Source organism: Mustela nivalis, assembly GCF_964662115.1.
Source record: "Mustela nivalis genome assembly, chromosome: 15".
Lineage (NCBI taxonomy): Eukaryota > Metazoa > Chordata > Mammalia > Carnivora > Mustelidae > Mustela > Mustela nivalis.
In genome coordinates this window covers 89,399,430-89,421,144 of record NC_139034.1, presented here as the reverse complement: position 1 = coordinate 89,421,144, position 21,715 = coordinate 89,399,430, and the positions used below count along the sequence as shown (strand labels likewise).

The following is a 21,715-nucleotide window of genomic DNA, read 5'->3' as shown; positions in this document are numbered from 1 at the left end:
CGCTCGCCGGACGGCGCCCCGAGGGCACACCAGGCAGCCGTCCCTCGCCGGCGGGCCTCGGGGAGCGCGACCGGAGGCCTCCAACGGGAAGCGGCCTCCCCGAGCTCCCGCCCGCCCGCGGCCTCGTCCCCGGGCCGCTCCCGCCGCCGCCGCTCAGGCCTTCGGAACGACGCGTCTCCCCGGCGGCCGCGGCACCCCGGGAGCAGCAAGCGTGCGGCCTGGCGGCGGAGGACGACGCGGGGCCCCAGAGGTCGGGACCCGCCCCCCGCCCCGGCCCGGCAGCCCCGGTTCCCGCGCAGCATCGCCTCAGCCGGGCCGAGCCGCACCCGCACTCCGGCCCCCGCAGGCCTCGGCCCCGCGGCACCGTCCGCCCTTTCCAGTCCGGGACGGCGTCGGCGGCCTCCGCGGGGAGAACCAACACCCCGAGGCCTTCCCGGGACGGCGTCGGCTCACGGACAGCGAGGCCGGGCCGCGGCTCACGGCCGCAGCGGGACGACGCGGAGCCCGAGCGGCGGCCCACACGCGCCGGCAAACGGGCGCCACCCGCTCCGCGCACAGAGCCCCGAGAGGCCAGCGGCGCCGCCGACGACGGAGCGGGGCGGCCTCCCAGCGGCGTCGGCCGCTCGTCCCCGGAGCCCACCCTCGGGGTCTGCAGCGCTTCCCGCGGCGCGGCCGGACGCGAGCTCCGCGAGCCCTGCGACCCGGGACTCGGCCCCGCTCGGCGCCCAGGTACCTCGGCGAGGGGGGTGGGGGGGACCGGTCACGTCACTTCCGGAGGCGGGGCGGGCCGCTCGACGCGCGAGCGTGCTTCCGGCAAAGCGGCGCCCGGCGATCGGCAACCGGATTGGGCCGCGCCGGAGGGCGCGGGACGCCAAACCCGCTTCCCATCAGCCCCCGCCGGCCCGTCCGGCGGCCGCGCGCACGCCCGCGCGCCCGCTGCCCGCGCCTGCGCCTGCGCCGCGCAGCCATTGGGGAGGCCGCCGTGCCGCCGGGCCTCGCGGAGCAGCCGGGGACCGCGAGCGCGGCTCCCGCCGTCCTTCCCGAGTGTGGACGCCGCCGCGGCCCACCGGTGAGGAGCGGGGCGCGCGGGCGGGCAGGGGCGTCGCGCGGGCCGGGGCGTCCCGCAGGCCCGGGCGCGCACCGAGGAGCAGGCCTGCGCCGGGCGCGCCGCGGGGTGGGCCTCGGGGCGGGGGGCGAGCCGCGCGTCGTCGGCGGGAGGCGGGAGGCGCCGTGCGGGGCGCCGCGGGGAGGTCGGAGCTGGCTGCGCGAGGGCGGCGCTCGTTCCGCCTGCGTCCGGGACGGGGTTCTCGCTGCCCCGCGTCGGCGCGCGCTTTTGTCCTTGTTGCTGCTCGGGAACGGGCCGGGCAGCCGGACGAGACCCGACCCCGGAGCCGGCCCGGGGCTGCCGTCCGGGTTACGGGAAGAGCTCCTGCGGCCGGCGACAGGAGCAGCCGGCTTGCCAGCGGGCCTTCTCCGCCGAAGGCATCCGATGGCCGTGCGCACCGCGCAGGGCGCGCCCCAGCCGCGGAGCCCGGGAAGGAGCGGCGGAGCGGGGTGCGGCGCCCGCCCCCGGGGGCTGCGAGCGGACGCAGACCGCAGGTGTTGGCGGGGCGCGGGGCTGGCGGCAGGAAAGGGGGTCGTGCTTCCTCCGACCTGAGCAGAGTTCGTGGGATCCAGCGGCTCCGCTCCTGGGCTTCGACTCCGAAGGGCTGAGAGCAGGGACTCGGAGCGCTCGTCGTACGCCGGTGTGAGCAGCAGCTTTGTTCGGAAGAGCGAGGGAGGGAGTACTCCGAATGCGCATCCACAGACGGACGGGAGGGAAACTGGTGCACCGTGGCTGGGGTCATCCTTAAAAAGGAAAAGGATTCGGGCGCCTGGGTGGTGGCTCCGTTGGCTACTGCCTGCGGCTCAGGTCGTGATCCCAGAGTCCGGGCATCGAGTCTCGCATCGGGCTCCCAGCTCCGCAGCGGGGAAGGACCTTCTCCCCTCTCGTGCTCTCTCTCTCAAATAAATAAAATCATTAAAAAAGAAAGAAAAAAAAAAAAGGAATACAATTCTTTTTTTTTTTTTTTTAAGATTTTGTTTATTTATTTGACAGAGAGAGAGATCACAAGTAGGCAGAGAGGCAGGCAGAGAGAGGGGGAGGCAGGCTCCCTGCTGAGCAGAGAGCCCCATGTGGGGCTCGATCCCAGGACCCTGGGATCATGACCTGAGTTGAAGGCAGAGGCTTAATCCACTGAGCCACCCAGGCGTCCAAAAAGGAGTACAATTCTAATGCATGCTGTGCTATATATAGACGTTGGACGTGAAGTAAGCCAGCACACAGGACAAGTGTGTGATGCCATTCACTGGCACAGAACGGAATAGAGATTACCAGGGGCCAGTGGGAGGACGGGAATGGGGCGTTCTTGTTTAATGGGTACAGAATTTCTGTTTCTGGTGATGAGAAGTTCTGGAAATGGGTAATGGGGTTAGTTGTACAGCATTGTGATATACTGTACCACTCAATTGTGCATTTGAAAATTGTTAGAATGGTAAACTTTGAATTTTACCATAATTTTTTTTAAGATTTTATTTATTTATTTGACAGAGAGACACACAGTGAGAGAGGGAGCACAAGCAGGGGGAGTGGGAGAGGGAGAAGCAGGCTTCCCGCAGAGCAGAGAGCCCAGTGCGGGGCTCGATCCCAGGACCTGGGCTGGAGCCAAGTCCTCGATCCCTGAGATCATGACCTGAGCTGAAGGCAGACGTTTAACAACTGAGCCACCCAGGCACCCCTATTTAACCATAATTGTAAAAATACATGGGGGGAGGCACCTGAGTGGCTCATCAGTTGAACCTCTGACTCTTGGTTTCTACTCAGGTCAGGATCTCGGGGTGGTGGGATCAAGCTCCACATCGGGTTCTGCGCTCAGTTCGGAGTCTCCTTGTCCCTCTCCTTTTCTCTCTTTCTCTCTTTCTCAAATGAATACGTAAAGTCTTAAAAGAGGGACGGGGTCAAAACCAGAGACAATAAGAAGACCTGTGTTTATGAGGATCACAGGGAACTGTTCTGGCTGTGAAATTATTCTGTTCCATTGTGTGATGCTGGGTATGTGACACTGCATTTGTGGAAACCCATAGGCTTGTGCAACAGATAGAATGATCCCCTAACTGAATTCTGCACTGCAGTGAATAGTCATATATCAGTATTTCTTCATCAGTTGTAACAAATGTACTAATACAGGAGGTTGATAACGGGAAAAATCGTGTGCAGAGGAGGAAAGAAGGTAAATAAAGGGACAGACGTTTCCTTTCAATATTTTCTTTAACCTAAAACTAAAAAATAAAGCTTACTAATTTTTAATTAAGTTTTAGTGGTAAAGAGCAGTGCTAGTGGGTATATACTAGTTGAACCCAGTTAGCCTTGAACATGCTATCCATACTGAGTTTTGTTTTTAAAAGCTAGAGCATCAAAGTTTTTAATGAAGACCAGGTGTTAGGCTTTAAGGAAGCTACTGAATAGGAGATAGGTGTGATGTGGTGATGGGCTGGCAAACCACTTAGAACTTTTTTTAGGGACAGCATATAGTCTGTAGAGGCAGAAGGTAGGATCAGAGAAACTGTTCTTAGTCTGGACTGTGTAGAGTTTACTTTTATATTTAGGCTTAGGAGCTCTGAAATTTAGTGGGGGGTGGGGAATGGTAGGATCTTAAAGCTGGGAGGAATCTCTGTCTAGCCTCTACCCAGGAGCCGAATTCTGGACTCATTGTTGCAGCGTGCCCATGGGAAAGACCTCATGATGTTTCAGCAGAGATCCAGAATCAGGAAATCAGGGTCTTCTGTGGCTTCCTCTGACCTAACTCTTGTGATCTCAGGCCCACTTTTCTCCATCAGCATCAGTTTTCTCAATTGTAAAGTGAAGAGTTTGGACTTGAGTCCCTTGAGGATTCTTTCAGTCCTGTACTGGCCATTGCCTTATAATTACAGAGGGCTCCTACCTGGCAAAGCAGCTCATTCTAGTCCATGATTGAGTAGTTTGTAAAACTTTATCTTGAGCTAGAATCTGTTTTCCTGCTAGTTTCCACTTGTTGCTCCTAGGACACATTATGTATTATCCACAATTCTTCCAATTTTGAAGTTGATCAGTTTCTTTACTCACAAAAGACATGTTTTTAAAGACTGACTGCCATCCTGGCTACTTTCTTTTGCATGTTGCTTAGTGTTATGAACTCAAAGTGTCCTTCCTGCCCAGAACTGGAGACAGTGGATCCATTGGGACATTCTTTCCCGTGTAGACTGTGGAGTGCAGTTTTCTGTGGATTCATCTTCTTGATTTTGCCCATTATACTGCCTTGTCAAGGTCTTATAGATTCCAGTGCATTAGTTTAGTCAAGATAAAGTAGAAAGAACATAGATAATCTGGTCCTCGGTCAGAAGCTGATTATTTGCTTCATCCTGATCACTCTACTTAATGTCTAGGTTTGCATTTCCTCGGCTATGGATGAAGTTTTGAAGTAGGTGATCCCTGAAGTCTTTCTGCTTCAAATCCCAGTGATCTGAAAACTAGATGGTAGCTTAGGTCTCTCTGAGTTTTAAAATCCTGTGATTCTAAGGTCAGGTCTCCAGTCTTCATGATGGGATGTTTTAGAGGTAATGAACAGGTACTTTCTGAGCATATACCGTGTGCCAGGGATGTGCAAGGGTTGCAGGGATGAATGGGTAGCCCCTGCCCTCTAAGAGCCAGACTCTTAGAGTACCAAAGAGTGATGGCTGCACGGGGGGTGTGCACACAAAGAGGGTTGGGGACAGGGGGGACGGAAGAGGGACGGTGCAGAGAGCAGAGCCTGTGGGCCATTTTTTAAGAAGTAATTCTGCCTGAAGGATGGAAAGACTTGCCAGAGGGCTGGGTGGCAAGATAGGGAGCGTAAAGAGGAGGAAATGCCTGTGTGAAGGTCCAGAGGCTTGGTTTGTAGTGGAATTGTAGGTGGATCAGTATTTAGAGAATGTGGTCCGGTCACGGCCAGACAGATGGTGAAGAGCTCCATATGCTGTGATATTGGGGATACTTTGAGGAATTGTGGGTAGGCAAATGCCATTAAGTTTTTGTGTTTGGGACGTGGCTAGAAACTGTATGGAGTGGATTGCCAGGAAGGGAGACTGGAGGCGGGGAGAGCACAGCTATCAGAATGACCACAGGCTGAGGAATGTGCCGGAACTTACCAGCAGAAGTGTGTTGTGAGCTGTTACCTAGCTTGCTTGTGGCCAGTTTTCTTCCTTTCTCTTCAAATTAAAAACTTACCCAGACCCTGATACTTTCTCTTTGAAATCCACGTGTGAAGAGACTTGAGTCCTGGAGTCGTCACTGAAGCACCCCTCTCCTTCCTTGTTGCTCGAAGCCTTTTCCTTTGCCCTTTAGTCCTGTTGATTCTCTTGTCCCTTCCTCACTGCCTGGTACTTTGCTGCCCTGCAGTGTAGTGTGGATAATGGACAGAACATCAGCTGTTCCTGTAGTCTGTGGTCACAGCAGCAGTCTGCTGAGTGCTGTCCTGTCAGCTGAAGTGAAATAGTGGGTTTGAGAGTGCTGCGGTTCTAGACAAGGACATTAATTCCATAGTAGGTTTTAAAGCAGAGTTAGATGTGCTTGGTATCATGGGTAGGATCCGTGGTCATCTTTGGTGGTATTTCATTAAGCAAGTGGATTGGATCCCTGCCGCTGTCGGAGGGAGCAGAACAATGAGAGAAATAGGCAGAATTCTTCTGCAGGCTACAGATTAGCACAGTGTAGTTTTGGTTACACTTCCTTTATTTATTTATTTATTTATTTATTTTTCCCAGGTCCAACTCATCCTTGTCCTTTATGTACTACAGGCTGTTTTCTGTAGTTCATTCAGAAGCCATGTAGACTTGCCTGCCCTTGGAAGACATACTCTTAAGACTTCTAGGAAGATAAGCTGGTAAGTCTGCCAGAGAAAAGCCTGCAGATCTTTATCTCTTTCCTGCTCTGGATGTACTTGTCCTGGATTTAGTGTTATTTTTTTTTTTTTTTTAAGATTTTTATTTATTTATTTGACAGAGATCACAAGTAGGCAGAGAGAGAAGGGGAAGCAGGCTCCCTGCTGAGCAGAGAGCCCGATGTGGGGCTTGATCCCAGGAACCTGAGACCATGACCTGAGCCAGAGGCAGAGGCCTAACCCACTGAGCCACCCAGGAGCCCCTATAGTGTTACTCTAACAATTTTCCATATGTTTTTGTTTGCCTTTTAACATTTAGGAGAATATTTTTAAGATGTGAACATTTTTTTAAAGTGCTTATACTCAAGGAAGATGCATGCACTCCTACATAGTAGTACACGAATGTGTACTAGATACGCACATAGATAATAGAGTTCGGGGTTTGAGAAGTGGATTTTGTACAATTCCTGTTTTTGTTTTTGTTTTAAGTAAGAGGTTATTAGGGTATGATAATGAGGCCTGGGAGCAGGCAGGTTTGGGTAGACCGGCCAGAAGAGGTGATGGTAGGAAGAGGAAATAGGCAGGGACAGGTGGAAGAGATGGGAGCACTGAAGTCTGAGGAGTCGTGGGGTTTAACACAGACCAGAGGGAACAGGATGGTTGAGGAACTGACTGAGTGGCACTGGATGAAGGGGTGAGAAAGCTGATGATTCAACAAACAGTAATTAAGAACAAAAGGAGTCCGTCCGATCTGAGAAGCTGGGGTAGCTGGAGGCTGCAGGAGGCAAAAGCAGCAGGAATCAGCCCAAGTGATATTCATCAAAGATAGAGTAATTTACAGGAGCAGCTGTAAAATGTAGGGTTAGTGTAGGATTTCCAGAGAGGCAAGAAGCAGATATAGCCAATGGAAAGTAGAAATAGGGAGAAACAGGGTAGAGCTTTGCCTGTAGAAAGGCACCGGAACGCTTGGGCAGCCGTCGGGATAGAGGGTGTGGTGAAGAGGAGACCAGCTCTCGACTTGTTGCACTTCTAGAGAGGTCAACTTTTCATTGGGTAAGTTTGCCAGAAACACTTTTTAAAAACCTTCCTGATGATCGAATAGTGTGCCCAGTAATTTCTGTGGGAATAAAAGAAAATGCTTTACTCTTACAGTTCGTAATCTGATTCCTATATTGTGCTCACTGGGCTTATTGATGACCCTCTATTTTATGAGTTAGTATCGGTAAAAAGTTGATGAGTTAACATACAGGAAATGAAAAAAGTTGTTTTGTTGATGGGACTTTAAATCAGGCAAAGTGAGGAAAGAGGTCACTAAGTAAAAATATTTTCTCCTACTGTAACACCAATTTGTTTCTTTCTTTTTAAGATTTTATTTATTTGGCAGAGAGAGAGGACAAACAGGGGGAACAGCAGGGAGAAGCAGACTCCTACTGAACAGAGAGCCCAACCTGGACCCTGGGATCATGACCTGAGCCGAAGGCAGCCACTTAAGTGGCTCGACTGAGCCACTCAAGTGCCCCTATACCCCACTTTCTTGAGAAGGTGGGGAAAGTCTCCATAGTTAGCAGTTCATTTAAGCTTAAGAAACTCAAATCATGAAAGTACAAAGCCTCGCTTCTGTAGTGAGTAGGACTTGAATATATTTCAGATGAGATACTGCGTGTTGGTCAGCCCGAACTTTACCATGGTCATTGTGGAATATTTACTTACCAGAAAGTAAAGTATTTGTTAGATGCTACCCTTGTGGTTTCTAGTTTAATAATCATAGCTGACACTGAGGGCTCACCACCAGATACTGTTCTAAATATGCTACAGAACCATTGGAGAGTCCAGGAAACTGAAGCATAGAAAGATTCAGCAACTTAACAAAGCCATGGAGTGAAACAGGACTCACTCAAACCCAGCAAGCATGAGGTCTTAACCTCTGTGTTATAATATATTTGATGTAGGGCATATTGTAATATAATGATGTGCTTTAATATCTGATGTCCACCTTATTTAATAGGAACATCCCTGGACTGTTCATTATGGCCACTTATGGCCAGATGGGGTTATTGAGATACTGCAGCCTTTTCTTTTAACATTCTTCTAGTTCTATGAGACATTGGGCCTGAGGGGCGTCATTAACCTACATGTTCTTTCTACACCTTTTCCTCACTATGTTTGTTAGTTGAAGATTCTTTTCAGAGATTTTTTCTTCGGTACTAAGTGATCATGTTCTTTTTTTAGTCTGTATAGCCCTAAAAACAATTTTCTAAAAGCCAGGATGGCTGCAGGGTAATTCAGAAGGGTCTACTACTTTCTGAAAAGCACTTGTTTCCTCAACTGTCTTCTCACCTTTTTAAATTTAGACCGCACCCCCAAAATGCAAATGAAACACCAGTGATATGGGTGATAGAAAACAGTGTCAATAATAACATTTTAAAAACAAGTTATCAAAATTAGAAATGTTAAATTTTTTAAGTTAATATTTTTGAAATTATTAAAGCGGGAGCCACTGAATATAGATAAGTGTCTCTAGTCTTTACTGTATTTTGAGGAGCAGTAATGTGGAAGGAACACGTTTTAACCTTGTAATTACTATTAGCACAGAAAACAGTGTCTGCTCTTGGTGGTAGCTGATACTTTTGGTGAAGGATAGGACATAATTTAATGAGGAAGGACTTTGTGATTCATTCACTTGGATAAACTCACTGTGTATGTTACAGAATCTCCTTTAGCACTTGTTGAGTTTTCACGTTATGGGGAGCATACCAGATGGAACCGGTAGAGAATCGAAGGGAGTCCAAGGTGCCTGGCTGGCTCAGTTGGAAGAGTGTGAGCCCCATGTTGAGCGAGTTGAGCCCCATGTCGGGGATAGAGATTGCCTAAAAAAAATTTAAAAATAAAACAGAGTCCAGAATGGATTTCTAAACACAAAATTTAGTAATGCTAAAGGGAACATTACAGATCAGTGAGAAAAAAAGTTGCAGAGACAACTGAACTATCCATTTGGAGTAGAAAAAAATAGGCTGAATCCCTGTCTCTTTTTACCAGATAGAGTAAAAATACAAATATAAAGAGGTACCTGGGCAGCTCAGTTGGTTAAGCGTCGGACTCTTGGTTTCAGCTCAGGGCATGATCCCAAGGCTGTGAGATTGAGCCCCAAGTGGAGCTCTGCCACCCAGGGCATGGAGCCTGTTTAAGGATCTCTCTCCCTCTGCCTCTCCCCCCAAAAAAGTACAGATATAAAAAGAATGAAATCCTCAAAATCATAGGAAAAAAATATTGACTGCTTTAAAAAGTAATGGAGCGGGAAAGCATAATATATAACCGTCATAAACTAGCACATATATATGTACAACATACATACCATAAAGTCAAGAGACATGATAAACATGATAAACTAGGAGAATACTTACAGTAAAGGGATAATTTCTTTTATGCAGACTATTTACAGATAAGTAAATGGACAAGGCACATCCTACAAAAGAAATACACACAGCTAATAAATAAGGGAAAATGTTCACTCTTATTAAAGAAAAGCACCTTAAAATAATGCTGCAACTCCAGCTTTTACTTAGAAGTTTAATAATGCTCAGTATTGATGAGGGAGTTGGGGAATGATCCCTGGTATATACACTGTTGCTTGGTATGTACTTCTTGAGAGTTTTATGAAATGTGTCGATTTTAAATTAAATCACCTTTGAACCAGGTAATTCACTTCTAGGAATTTTCCTTCAGAAATACCCCCAATTCAGGATACGCAAGGAAATTTAGTGCTTATTCTCTATATAAGTAGAAACATACAAACTTGGCCTACTTTGGTTTCTAGAATCTCTGAAACCTTCTCGCCCTGAAGCCTCAGGAGCCTGGTCTTCTTTCTCCAGAGCCACTTTCTCTTCCTGAAATGAAAGCAGTGTGTTTAATATCTCATTTGTGTAGGATGTGTTTGTGCAAGATTGTGTATGCATAGAACAAGTGATACTGTGTAAATATGTTGTTCTGCATAAATGACTACATTTTTAACTATGAGCTCCTGTACTTTCCACCACCCTCGAAGACTTGCTAACCCTAACCCTAACTTCTAATACTGGCAGGCAGGCTCCTGACTCAAGGGTGTCATCCATCCGAATGGCCCTTTGCCAGACAAACTGCCTTTACATCATTCCGGATCTAGGCTTGAGCGTCTTTCCTTGAGAGCCATCTGTGCACATGTGGCTAAGCACCATAGTATAAGACCTCTCTTTAAACCCATGTGCCCAGAAAAACAGGGCACAGAAAATAGTTCATTTATTAAATGAATAAATAAAATACTTGATATTAGGATGGATAAAACATTACAAAATGTGTTGATATTTTTAAAAAGTCATCTTTTCATGTTTTAGTTTTAGTTGAACAAATGCTCTCTGAAGTGGAGCTAGTTCCTTGCTCAGCCTTAAATTGCCTACCGTTAATTTCGGTGTTGGCTAAGCTTTATATGCTGACAGCTACCTTGTTGATTCTGGGGTTCAGAGTCAAGATGTAAGGCACATGGTAGGTGATTCTGGGGTCAGGCTTGGGTCACCGTTATAACCTGGGTGAGGCGTCTCTCTGAACCTGTTTCTTCATCTACAAATAAAAATAATACTGAGTCATGGTTTTAGGAGGATTACATGAGGTGATACCTCTAAAAGTCACAGTTCCTGGATCTCAGTTAAAGGTTAGTTCCATGTTTCCTTTCTCTTCAAAATCTTTATTGAGGTATCTGATAAATACACATGCTATTCCAGACTTAAAATTACGCAGTTACAGAAGGGATAGAGAACAGTGTTTTTTTTCAAAGTTGTATTCCCTGAAAATAATTTATTTCTGCTTTATTGCAGTACTGCTGAAAGGTTTTACAGAAGATAATCGCGTGTGTTGTGACAGAAAGAGAAATGGAAGTATTCCAGGAAATCCGTAAACCACCATCACGCTTGGAGTGCGACCACTGCAGTTTCCGAGGCGCAGATTATGAAAATGTGCAGATCCACATGGGCACCGCCCATCCAGAATTTTGTGATGAAATGGATGCTGGTGGGTTGGGTAAAATGATATTTTACCAGAAAAGTGCAAAGCTGTTCCACTGCCATAAGTGCTTCTTCACCAGCAAGATGTACTCCAATGTGTACTATCACATCACCTCTAAACATGCAGGCCCAGAGAAGTGGAATGAGAAACCAAAAAATCAGCTAAACAAAGAAACAGATCCTGGGAAAAGCCCTCCTCTTTCGGAACACCAGAAAACACCCTCTAATTCAGAACTCCCAAAACCCATACCTGCCCTTTCCATAGAAACACAGAAACTTGGCCCAATTTTATCTCCAGAATCCCCAAAACCTACACCTCTCACTTCCCTGGAGCCTCAGAAGCCTGGCGCTGTTGTTTCTCCTGAGCCACAGACACCTTCTCTTCCTTCTCCTGAGCCTCCAAAATCTTCCTCTGTTTCTTCTCCTGAACTTGCAAAATCAGTCCCTGTTGTTTCTGAGTCTCAGAAACCAGTCCCTATTCCTTCTCCAGAACCACAGAAACTTGCCCCTATATCTCCTGAGCCAGTAAAGGCCTCTCTTACTAAACCCCAGAAACACTCCCATTTCCCAGAAACACTGGGCCCACCTTCAGGCTCATCTCCAGAGTCACCAGTTTTGGCTGCTTCCCCTGACCCTTGGGGTCCATCCCCGACTGCATCTCCAGAGTCTCGGAAACCAGCCCGGACTATCTCCCCTGAGCCAAGGAAGCCATCCCCATCGGAGTCTCCGGAACCTTGGAAGCCATTCCCTGCTGTCTCTCCAGAACCCAGAAGACCAGCCCCAGCTGTGTCACCAGGTTCTTGGAAGCCAGGGCCACCTGGATCCCCAAGGTCTTGGAAATCCAGTCCTTCCGCATCATCAGGACCTTGGAAGCCAGCTAAACCTGCTCCGTCTGTGTCTCCTGGTCCTTGGAAGCCTATTCCTTCTATCTCACCTGGACCATGGAAACCAACTTCCTCTGTGTCCCCTGCATCCTGGAAGTCTTCGTCAGTCTCGCCGGGCTCCTGGAAGTCTCCCCCTGGGTCTCCTGAGTCGTGGAAGTCTGGCCCTCCAGAACTCCGAAAAACAGCTCCCACCCTGTCACCTGAACATTGGAAGGCAGTTCCCTCGGTGTCCCCTGAGCTTCGCAAAGCAGGACCGCCCTTGTCCCCTGAGCTTCGCAAACCAGGACCGCCCTTGTCTCCTGAGCTTCGCAAACCAGGCCCCCCCTTGTCCCCAGAGATCCACAGTCCAGCGGGATCTCCAGAGCTCAGAAAACCTTCAGGGTCTCCAGAGCTTTGGAAGCTTTCTCCTGATCAGCGAAAAACTTCCCCTGCTTCACTTGATTTTCCCGAGTCCCAGAAAAGTTCCCGTGGTGGTTCCCCTGACCTCTGGAAGTCTTCCTTCTTTATTGAACCTCGGAAACCTTCTGGACCATCTGAGTCCCCTAAGGCAACCTCCGATATATGGAAACCTGTTCTCTCTCTTGATACCGAACCTAGAAAACCCACCCTGTTTTCTGAGCCCAGCAAAACAGCCCCTCCAGCATCTCCTGAACCACGAAAACGTGCTCTTTTTCCCGAGCCCCGGAAACACACCCTTTTCCCTGAACTTCCCAAATCTGCTCTCTTCTCAGAATCTCAGAAGGGAGTGGAGCTTGGTGATGAACTACAGACAGATGCCATAGATGATCAAAAGTGTGATATTTTGGTTCAGGAAGAACTACTAGCTACACCTAAGAAACTCTTAGATTCTGACACCTTATTTCCTTCCTCAAAGAAGCTCAAGAGGGACAACCAAGAGAACTCAGATGCTGAGCTGAGCAGCAGTGAGTATATAAAAGCAGATTTAGATGTGCTAGACAGCAAGGGCCAAGAATCAAGCAGTGATCAAGAACAGGTTGATGTAGAATCTATTGATTTTAGTAAAGAGAACAAAATGGACATGACTAGTCCAGAGCAGTCCAAAAATGTCTTACAATTTACTGAAGAGAAAGAGGCTTTTATCTCTGAGGAAGAGATTGCAAAGTATATGAAGCGTGGAAAAGGAAAGTATTACTGCAAAATTTGTTGCTGTCGAGCTATGAAAAAAGGTGCAGTTTTGCACCATTTGGTTAATAAGCATAATGTTCATAGCCCTTACAAATGTACAATTTGTGGAAAGGCTTTCCTTTTGGAATCTCTCCTTAAAAATCATGTAGCAGCCCACGGGCAGAGTTTACTTAAATGTCCACGTTGTAATTTTGAATCAAATTTCCCAAGAGGCTTTAAGAAACATTTAACTCACTGTCAAAGCCGGCATAATGAGGAGGCAAATAAAAAGCTGATGGAAGCTCTTGAACAGCCACTGGAGGAGCAGCCGATTTGATTTTTACACATGGTGTGGGTATGTGATCTACAGTTTTGTTTGTTGAAACTGTGTAAAGCATAGTTAGATAGCATAGTTGGATCAGTAGTTGTTGATGTGTATGCTGTACTGTGCTTAATTGTCTCAGTAGTACTACAGAGAATGAACATTTTGGGTTTGTTTTTTTTTTTCATGTCTCTGTGGCTATCTTGTAAGTCAATAAATTTGTAACTTTATTCCAGTGGATAAAATTTCTCTAATTTCTTTTGAATATATTTGAATCCTATGAAGATGTCGGAGGCTCACTTACCAAGAGCAAGTTGTACTCAATTTAAAACATCTAGTCAAAGTGTATCTTTTTGTGAAACTAACTTCAGACAGTGGAAATTATTAGTTGGAATGTTTGAGAATTAGGCATGAAAAATTTGAGAAATTTTTTTCTCTTCAATATATTTTCAGATCTTAAGTTCCTTTTTGATCATATAAAGTTAGTTTATAAATCTTGAGCAGTTCTAGATGTTTATTAGCTTTTATGTCATGGAAAATTGGAGTCTCAGGGTTGCTGATTCTCTGCTAAAAGAGATGTTGAGTAAATTTAAGAAGATTTGTGGCTTTCTCTAGGAAACTGGGAAAGATGAGTGTGACTTAGGTCCTATCCTTAGTTGTTCCTTCCGAGTCTTCCATTCTGCACCGCCTTCCCCCGTGCCACCCCACTCCCGGGTCTGTCTCTTTGCTTCCCTGTGAGCTCACACCAACAGATGATCCTTAACTGCCAAACCTGTCGGAACTGCACTTCCTGCTCCTGGGCCTAACGCGCCTTCTAGGTGGGGTTCAGACCTAGTAATGAGTAGGACCTGAGAGTCTTCCAGATTCACAGTAGAAACTTTTGTAAGGAGACATTTCTGTTTGAGAGTATGTCGATTGTATGTTTTCCACAGTTGTTGCCGTAAATACCTTGTGCCTGTTTGTGGATCATTTTGTTCTAAAATATTTTGTCAAATGTGTATCAACCAAATTAAAACAAAGGCTTTCATGTCAGCAGCACCCTTATGTGTGTGTTTTCTTTTGTGTAATTTTCCTTGTGTGATACCGAGAGCCCATGATTCTCCCCCTGTTCTCAGCATGCTAATTTTCCCATCTGGAGCAGCAGTTTCTAAGCTGTGTTTTCTCAGCTCTGTGGTCGGGTACATGAGGGAAACACTACATTTTGTGAGAGATCCACATCCTGGCTGACTGGTAAAACCCATGTGAAGCATTCAGTGCCATGAGGGTTCTCCTATGCAGCCAAGGGCTGAGAGACTGCCTTTAATGAAGCTGTTCCCAGACATTTTTGAACAGCAAGCACTTTTTTTCATAACATCCAAATTAATATGCCAATTGAGAAGACACTGTGTTTATAGAATCCTGGGAAGATGTTGTTGGTGTTTATAGATTCCTGGGAGGATGTTACAAGCTCCAGGCCACACCTCTTTGGTGAGTAGTTGATGTCAGTTTACATTGGGCCCCTTGAGAAAAACCTTTCAGTACTGGAGTTGCCTTCTAGGCCAACAAGAAGGATAAGTAGGATTCCTTGGATAAGACGGTGGTCTTGTTCTCATCTAAACTGACTCAAAATGAGGACTGGAAAAGACAAAGGTGTGCAGCACCCAGAAACCCTTTGGAGGCCTTCGGTCTCAAACCAGCTGTTAAGTGTAACAGATTGTTTTCCTTAGGACTTTGCACTTCTGGTGCAAACTTCTCACAGAATCCTTCCTAGACCTTTGCTCAAGGTGGAGCCAACCAGATCCCAGATGACTTGCCATCTACTGTGGGTTTTTCATAATCCAGAAAATACTATGCCAGAGTAGGAGATGGATGCATAGTTTTGGCCTTTGGTCAAGCCGGTGTGTCCTTGGCTCACCTCACTTAATGGCTTTCCACTTTTTTCTCATGTTACCTCAGGATCAAGATTACCCCACCCCTTTTTTTTTAACCTTGGCAATTTTGCCTCCTATACAGTAGCTTTAGTCAGTGTGACCCTCTAGTCATTGTGACCCTATCTACGTCTTCATTTCTAGTCAATGTGATCCTATTTTCCTCTGTAATTACAACTATTTTAAATGAGCTCAGTCCAGTGAGTTTTATATAATATGAAAGATTACTAGACTTCACTCAACATTCATGGGCCTGACACTTATATTTTAGGTGACCTATTGACTTACCTGGGATCTGTCTGTAGCAGATACTGTTTTTGTTTTTTAAGATTTTTTTTTTTTTTTTTTACATTTTTAAGGTCTACACCCAACGTGGGACTTGAATCCTTGATCTAGAGCCTCATGTTTTGCCAATTGAGCCAAACAGGCACCACACTCCTTTTGTTTTTAATATTCTACAGCTTTGTCTTAGATGAAGACAGAAGGATGCTTACTAACTCAGATCTGAATTCATTTGGAATGAGATGAAAATCTATTTTTGTACATAAATCCTTTTAAAAATTAGAAAACAACTAAAAATCATCTTAACCCTACCTGCATTTACTATTAAATTGTGGTATATTTCCTGTATTTTTCCTAAAAGCTTGAGTATTTTTATGTTTGTACCTCTTAACCTCCCTTCAGCCATTTTGCCCAGCCCCTCCAGCCGCTTCTCCCCTCCGGCAACCACTGGTTTGCTCTCCGTACTTAGGAGTCTGTTTCTGTTTGTTTTGTTTTCAGATTGTACATAGAAGTGAAATCATTTGTATTGCTTTTGTTCTGATTTATTTCACTTAGCATAAAACCCTTTTAAGTCCATCCATGCTGTCGCAAATGGCAAGATCTCATTCCTTTTTTGTGACTGAGTAATCATCGTCTGCATATATACACGCGTGTGCATACACACACACATATATATATCTGTAACATCTTTATCCATTTGTGGATGGACACAAGCTCCTTCTGTATCTTGGCTATTGTAAATAATGCTACAATAAACACAGGGGTACATGTATCTTTTCAAATTAGTGTTTTTGTCTTCTTTGGGAAAATAACCAGCAGTGGAATTACTGAATTATATGGTATTTCCATTTTTAATTTTCTCAGGAACTTCTATGCCATATTCCACAGTGGCTGCACCAATTTACACTCCCACTAGAGCAGTGCACAAAGGTTCCCTCTTCACATCCTCTCCCGCTCTTGTTACCTCTTGTCTTTTTTATTCTACCCACTCTGAATAGAATCTAAATTTAATAGAAGTGTGATCTCGCATTGTGGTCTTAATTTGCATTTCCCTGATGATTAGGGATGTTGTGAACCTTTTCATGGTTTTTTTTTTTTTTTTTTTGGAAGATTATTTATTTGTCAGAGAGAGAGAGAGCGCGAGCACACAAGCAGGGGAAGTGGCAGAGGGAGAAGCAGGCTCCCGGCTGAGCAAGGGGCCCAAGGTGTGTGGCTCAATTCAAGGATCCTCGGATCATGAGGTCCCAAAGGCAGATGCTTAACAGACTGAGCCACCGATGTGCCCCCTTTTGACCATCCATGTCTTTGGGAAAATGTATTCTCAGGTCTTCTGCCCACTTATTAATCAGATTGGTTGTTTTTCTCAGAACTGATATAATCTTTATGTATTTTGGATATTAACCCCTCATCAGATATGTCATTTGCAAGTATTTTCTATTCTGTAAGCTTTTTGTTTTGTTGGTGGTTTCCTTTGCTGTACCGAAGCTTTTCATTTGGTGTCATCCCAAGAGTTTATTTTTGCTTTTGTTTCCCTTGCCTGAGATGCAGCACCCAACCAGTATGTTGCTAAGGCTGGTTTCTACAAGATTAATGCCTATGGTTTAGGAGTTTTACGGTCTCAGGTCTCACATTTATGTCTTTAATCTGTCTGGAGTTTAGTTCTGTGTGTGGTGTAAGAAAGTGGTCTGATTTCATTTTTCTGCCCACAGCTGTCCAGAACGCAGCACTATTCACTGGGGAGATCTTTTCCCCGCTGAGTATTCTTCCTTTGTTGTAGAACAACTGACCCTCTACTTCACATTGGTACACATCTTTTCAGATATTTTCTAGCACACACAAACATCCAATGTGTTTAACATTAAACATCCAATGTGTGCTTTCTTAAAGCACATCTTGCAATTCTAACTTTGTAACACACTGTGGACATTTCAGTGTCAGTATTCTGCCAGCCAGACATTTCCCATTTCTCCTGTTACAGCAGGGTGTGGGGACAGCTGGTGTGCTTACTGTCTGTACTTGTGTGGATGTAGTGTTAGGAGTTCAAATGCTAGCTGGAGGACATTTCCATTTTATGTTTTGATGTGGCACTTTTGCCTGAGGAATGACCAAATCTTGTTGGGATGATCCAGGAGAGGGGAGCCACCACTGGGTTCCTTCCTGCACCCTCTCAGTCCTCAGGTTTCCTGGGACAGGCCTGTCTCACTCAGCTCCAGCTTCAGACACAGATCCTTATCTCACAGTTCAGGAGGCCAGAAGTCCAAGATCAAGGTGCCAGGTATTTCGGTGAAGACTCCCTGGCTTGCAGATGGCCACCTTCTCGTGTCTCCTCCTACAAGAACACTAATCCTACCAGATCAGGGCCCCATCCTTATGAGCCCATTGAACACTGATGACTTCTTCACTCCAGATACACTCACACGGGGGAGGGAGGAGAGTTAGGGCTTTAATACATGAACTCTGCGGGGACAAAGTTCAGTCCATAGCAAGGCTTGAGTCTGGATATCATGGTTTCTACCAGCTGTTAAGACATCCAATAACTGCCAGTTTGTTACCCAAACATCTCCTACATTGGCCCTCACACCCTAGAGTGGCACAAGAATCCTTTGTCAAATCAGTTGTTCCACTTTTTAGTTCGGAAAAGTAGAGTCCAAGTGATGTAGGAAATGGCTACCTCAAGCGTGTGTGGCCAGGTAATTATATGTAGGCAACACAGCTCTCAGTTTGGCACCTTGACATGACAATAATTTCTACCATGACAATAATTTGAACTGTTTTACTAAAAATGCTATTATTGTTGAAAAATGCCATTCCTCTAAGGGATAGACTGCTTAAGTCTGCCAGGACAATCTTTTGTGATACAAAGTTACTGATGTAATTATTTTTCCTATAGATGTGTAACAGTGAAGAATTTGGGGAGAAATTTAAAACATTACATGATAAACATGCTTTTGATACAAAGGAGAAGCACTTACAAGAAGCTGTTAGCTTTCCACCAAAATACAGCCCAACAGAAGCTCACACAGAGAAGACAGCATTTTTCTAAACTTCACTGAAGTGACAAAATTTTAAAAATAAAGAATTAAAACTGAATCTTCATATAGCAATTACTATCATTCAAACTTGCTATAGCTGGGGCTGGGTTGAAACAATTAACTGGTGGATTGAAGTAGGCTAATTTGCTTTTAAAAAAAAAAAAACCCTGTTGACTGAATACTGTTCTGAAAATAAACTTATTTTCTGTCATTTTTCTCTTTTTTTGCTATTACCACAGATCAAACAAATCAAATACCTAATTCTTCACTTTACTTACTTCTTCACTTTAATCTCTGACATGTCCTTAATTCTAAAGATAGGAAGAACAGAATAGCAAACGAATCCACTTAAAGTGTAGATAATTCTCCTTTTATCAGAGTTGAGAAAACAGATACAAATGAGAATTCCATGACAGGCGAACCTAAAAGATCCTTTCTCGTGGTGGGATGTGAAGAAGCCGACGCTCTTCACCAGCTGGGTCCCCTACGAGGTGCCCCCAGGCCACAGCCACACACCCCGCTTTCCTTGTGAAGATCTGTACAGAGAACCTGTTGCCCATGAGCTGCCTCATCTTACCCCAAGGGTCTCACTGTCACATGACTCAAGAAGTGGGAGATGATGCCTTGGTAAGCACTATTATCAAGCAAGTGAAAACTTGTTTCCAAAGATGTAAATGAGATTCTTCAGAATGCCTAATTCATGTCAGATTTGAGGAATTCCTTCAGTTAGCTGGTGTTTATAATTTACTAGCAACACTGAGATCCATTAAAATACTGATAGTTAATGTTCTGCTTTGCTAGGTTCACATTTGAATATAATTATTAAAACTATTAGATAGCCAAATAATACCAGACTGGAATCTAAAATGAGAAACAATAGAAAAAAAAAAAAAGAAATTTTGAAAGGCAAATATAGAAGGCAAACCAAAAGGTGGCCAGCCCCAAACCGCCCCTCAGTCACACTGAGCACTGTATCCCCTCCCCGTGATGTAGGCTGCAACTCCCATGGGGTATGTCCATGTGAAGAACATTTCTACCATCTCTTAGACATGTGGCAAACTCAGAAACCTTTTTTTCTGGGTAATTATTAATAAAAACTTTACAGATATGAAAGCAGCTTCTGACTTTGCCAGCAACAGGTGTTAGACATCTCTAAACGTGTTTCCTAGTTTATAAAAGGGAGTTCATCTATGTCCTACCCAACCAATCTTAAAAGTGAGTCTAAGCCAAAACTGGGAAGTGTATATGGAAGTGCTTTATACCAAGGTAACCCGTCATACAGATGTATTATTGTTTTAAATCAGTAATCTCAAAGTGACTTTCGGGAAGCCCTGGGGACAGATCTCAGGAAACTCTCAGAGGGAGTACTGCGTTTTTAGCTACTTACTTTCCAGCTTTGAGGTATAACTGACAGATCTGTAACAAAGTGTACAACATACTGATTTGTAACATGTACACATTATGAAAGGATTACAATGAGTTTGTGTCACCTCACATATTTGCATTTTTGATGAGAAAATTCTACTCTTAGCAAATTCCAATTACACAATACAGTGTTATCAACAGTCATTACGCCATACATAAGATCCTTGAATAAGGACTTTCACTCACCTCTCCCTATTTCCCTCACACACTAGTCCTGTCAGCCACCATTTTACTGTTTCTAGGAGTTGGACTTTTTTTTTTTTCAAACTGACCTGTAAGTGACACTATGCAGTATTTGTCTTTTTTGTCTGGCTTACTTCACTTAGCATAATGCCCTCCAAGTTCATCCACATTGTTGAAAATGGCAGGGTTTCCTTTTATGAGGCCACATAATATTCCATTTTCTTTATCCACCCATCCATTGTGGACACTGCGGTTATTTCCATACGTTGGCTACTGTGAATAATGCTGTGATGAACGTGTAAACAGTGCCCACAGTGGCACTACTGGATCATATGGTAGTTCTATTTTTAATTTGAGGAATCTCCACACTGCCATACCGTAGTGGCTTTACTACTTGGCGTTCCCACTAATGGTGCACAAGGGTTCCCTTTCCTTCACAACCTTGCCAAGACTTGCTCTCTTGTCTGTGCGATTTTAACTACTCTGACAAGTGTGAGGTGATACTTCCTTGGGGTTTTGACTTCTATTTCTCTGATGAGCAATGGTGTTGCGCACCTTTTCATGTACCTGTTGGCCATCTGGGATGTCCTCTTTGAAGATCTATTCGGGTCTTTTGCCCCCTTTTTTATTGGGTAATTTGTAGGTTTTTTGCTGTTGAGTCGTATGAATTCCTCACATATTTTGGATATTAACCCCTTATTAGGTATCTTGTGTTAAGATATTTTTCTCTCTCCATGGGCTGCATTTTCATTTTATAAATGGGTTCCTTTCATGTGAAACTTTTTTTAGTCCTAATGTAGTTCCATTTGTTTATTTTTATTTTTGTTGTCTTTGCTTTTCATGTTAAATACAGAAAATGATCTCCAAGACTGGTGACAAGGATTGAATCTTCTATGTTTCTTTCCAGGAATTTTATGCTTTCAGGTCTTGTGCTTGAGTCTTCAGTCCATCTTGGTTCCACTTGTGTTTCCAGATCAAAGCCCTATATATAATAAGCACTGAGAACACAGTGGCTCACTCATTGGGAGTTCCACTCTGATCCATACTCTAAGTAGGAGTCAGCAAACTATGGTCCACAGACGGCCTACTGCATGTTTTGTAAAGAAAATTTTATTGGAACACAGCCCTGTCCATTATGTATTGCCTAATGGCAGAGTTTACAACTTGTAACGGAGACCAGAGAGTCTGCAAAGTCTAAAATAGTTACTACCTCTCTCTTTTCCATCGGTGCTGGTTGTGCTGGGTCACATGGATGTCACTACATCACAGCAAGTCCTTCTTACCCCTCCCCCACCAAATTCTTGGGAGTCCCAGAGTCAAGAGCAAGAGCACAGCAATGCCATGGGACAGAGTATATGTCCAAAAGCCAAATGTCTTTAACAATAAATGAGTAAGTCTCAGGTTGTTTTTATTTTATTTATTTATTTATTTTTTAAGATTTAATTTACTTATTTGAGAGAGAGAAACAGGGATAGGAAGAGAAAACACAAGCAGGGTGGAGGCAGGGAGAGAAACAGCCTCTCCACCGACCAGGGAGCCTGACACGGAGGTTGATGGCAGGACCCAAAGTTCATGACCTGAGCCATCAGGTG

General features: G+C 45.2%; 1 protein-coding gene and 1 long non-coding RNA gene across 5 annotated transcripts; one reads left to right on the top strand and one right to left on the bottom strand.

The window, feature by feature from the left end:
• The first annotated feature begins 780 nt into the window (after positions 1-780).
• On the top strand, positions 781-14,332 carry CHAMP1 (chromosome alignment maintaining phosphoprotein 1). 3 transcript variants are annotated; one of them, XM_082701143.1, is made up of 4 exons: positions 781-1,069; positions 3,204-3,269; positions 5,865-5,936; positions 10,778-14,332. In XM_082701143.1, the coding sequence occupies exon 4, from the start codon at positions 10,832-10,834 to the stop codon at positions 13,307-13,309; it is 2,478 nt and encodes an 825-aa protein (XP_082557269.1). In that variant the 5' UTR covers positions 781-1,069; positions 3,204-3,269; positions 5,865-5,936; positions 10,778-10,831; the 3' UTR covers positions 13,310-14,332. The 3 variants fall into 3 exon arrangements, with proteins under 3 accessions (XP_082557269.1, XP_082557268.1, XP_082557267.1); XM_082701142.1 differs by having other exon boundaries at positions 782-1,069; positions 5,818-5,936; XM_082701141.1 differs by having other exon boundaries at positions 937-1,069; positions 3,124-4,906; positions 4,983-5,936.
• On the bottom strand, positions 6,069-10,779 carry LOC309849020. 2 transcript variants are annotated; one of them, XR_014303424.1, is made up of 3 exons: positions 9,335-10,779; positions 8,628-8,800; positions 6,069-7,050 (listed from the first exon to the last, which is right to left on the bottom strand). It is a non-coding gene; the product is annotated as an uncharacterized lncRNA (long non-coding RNA). The 2 variants fall into 2 exon arrangements; XR_014303425.1 differs by having other exon boundaries at positions 6,069-8,800; positions 9,335-9,396; positions 9,723-10,779.
• Positions 14,333-21,715: the final 7,383 nt, after the last annotated feature.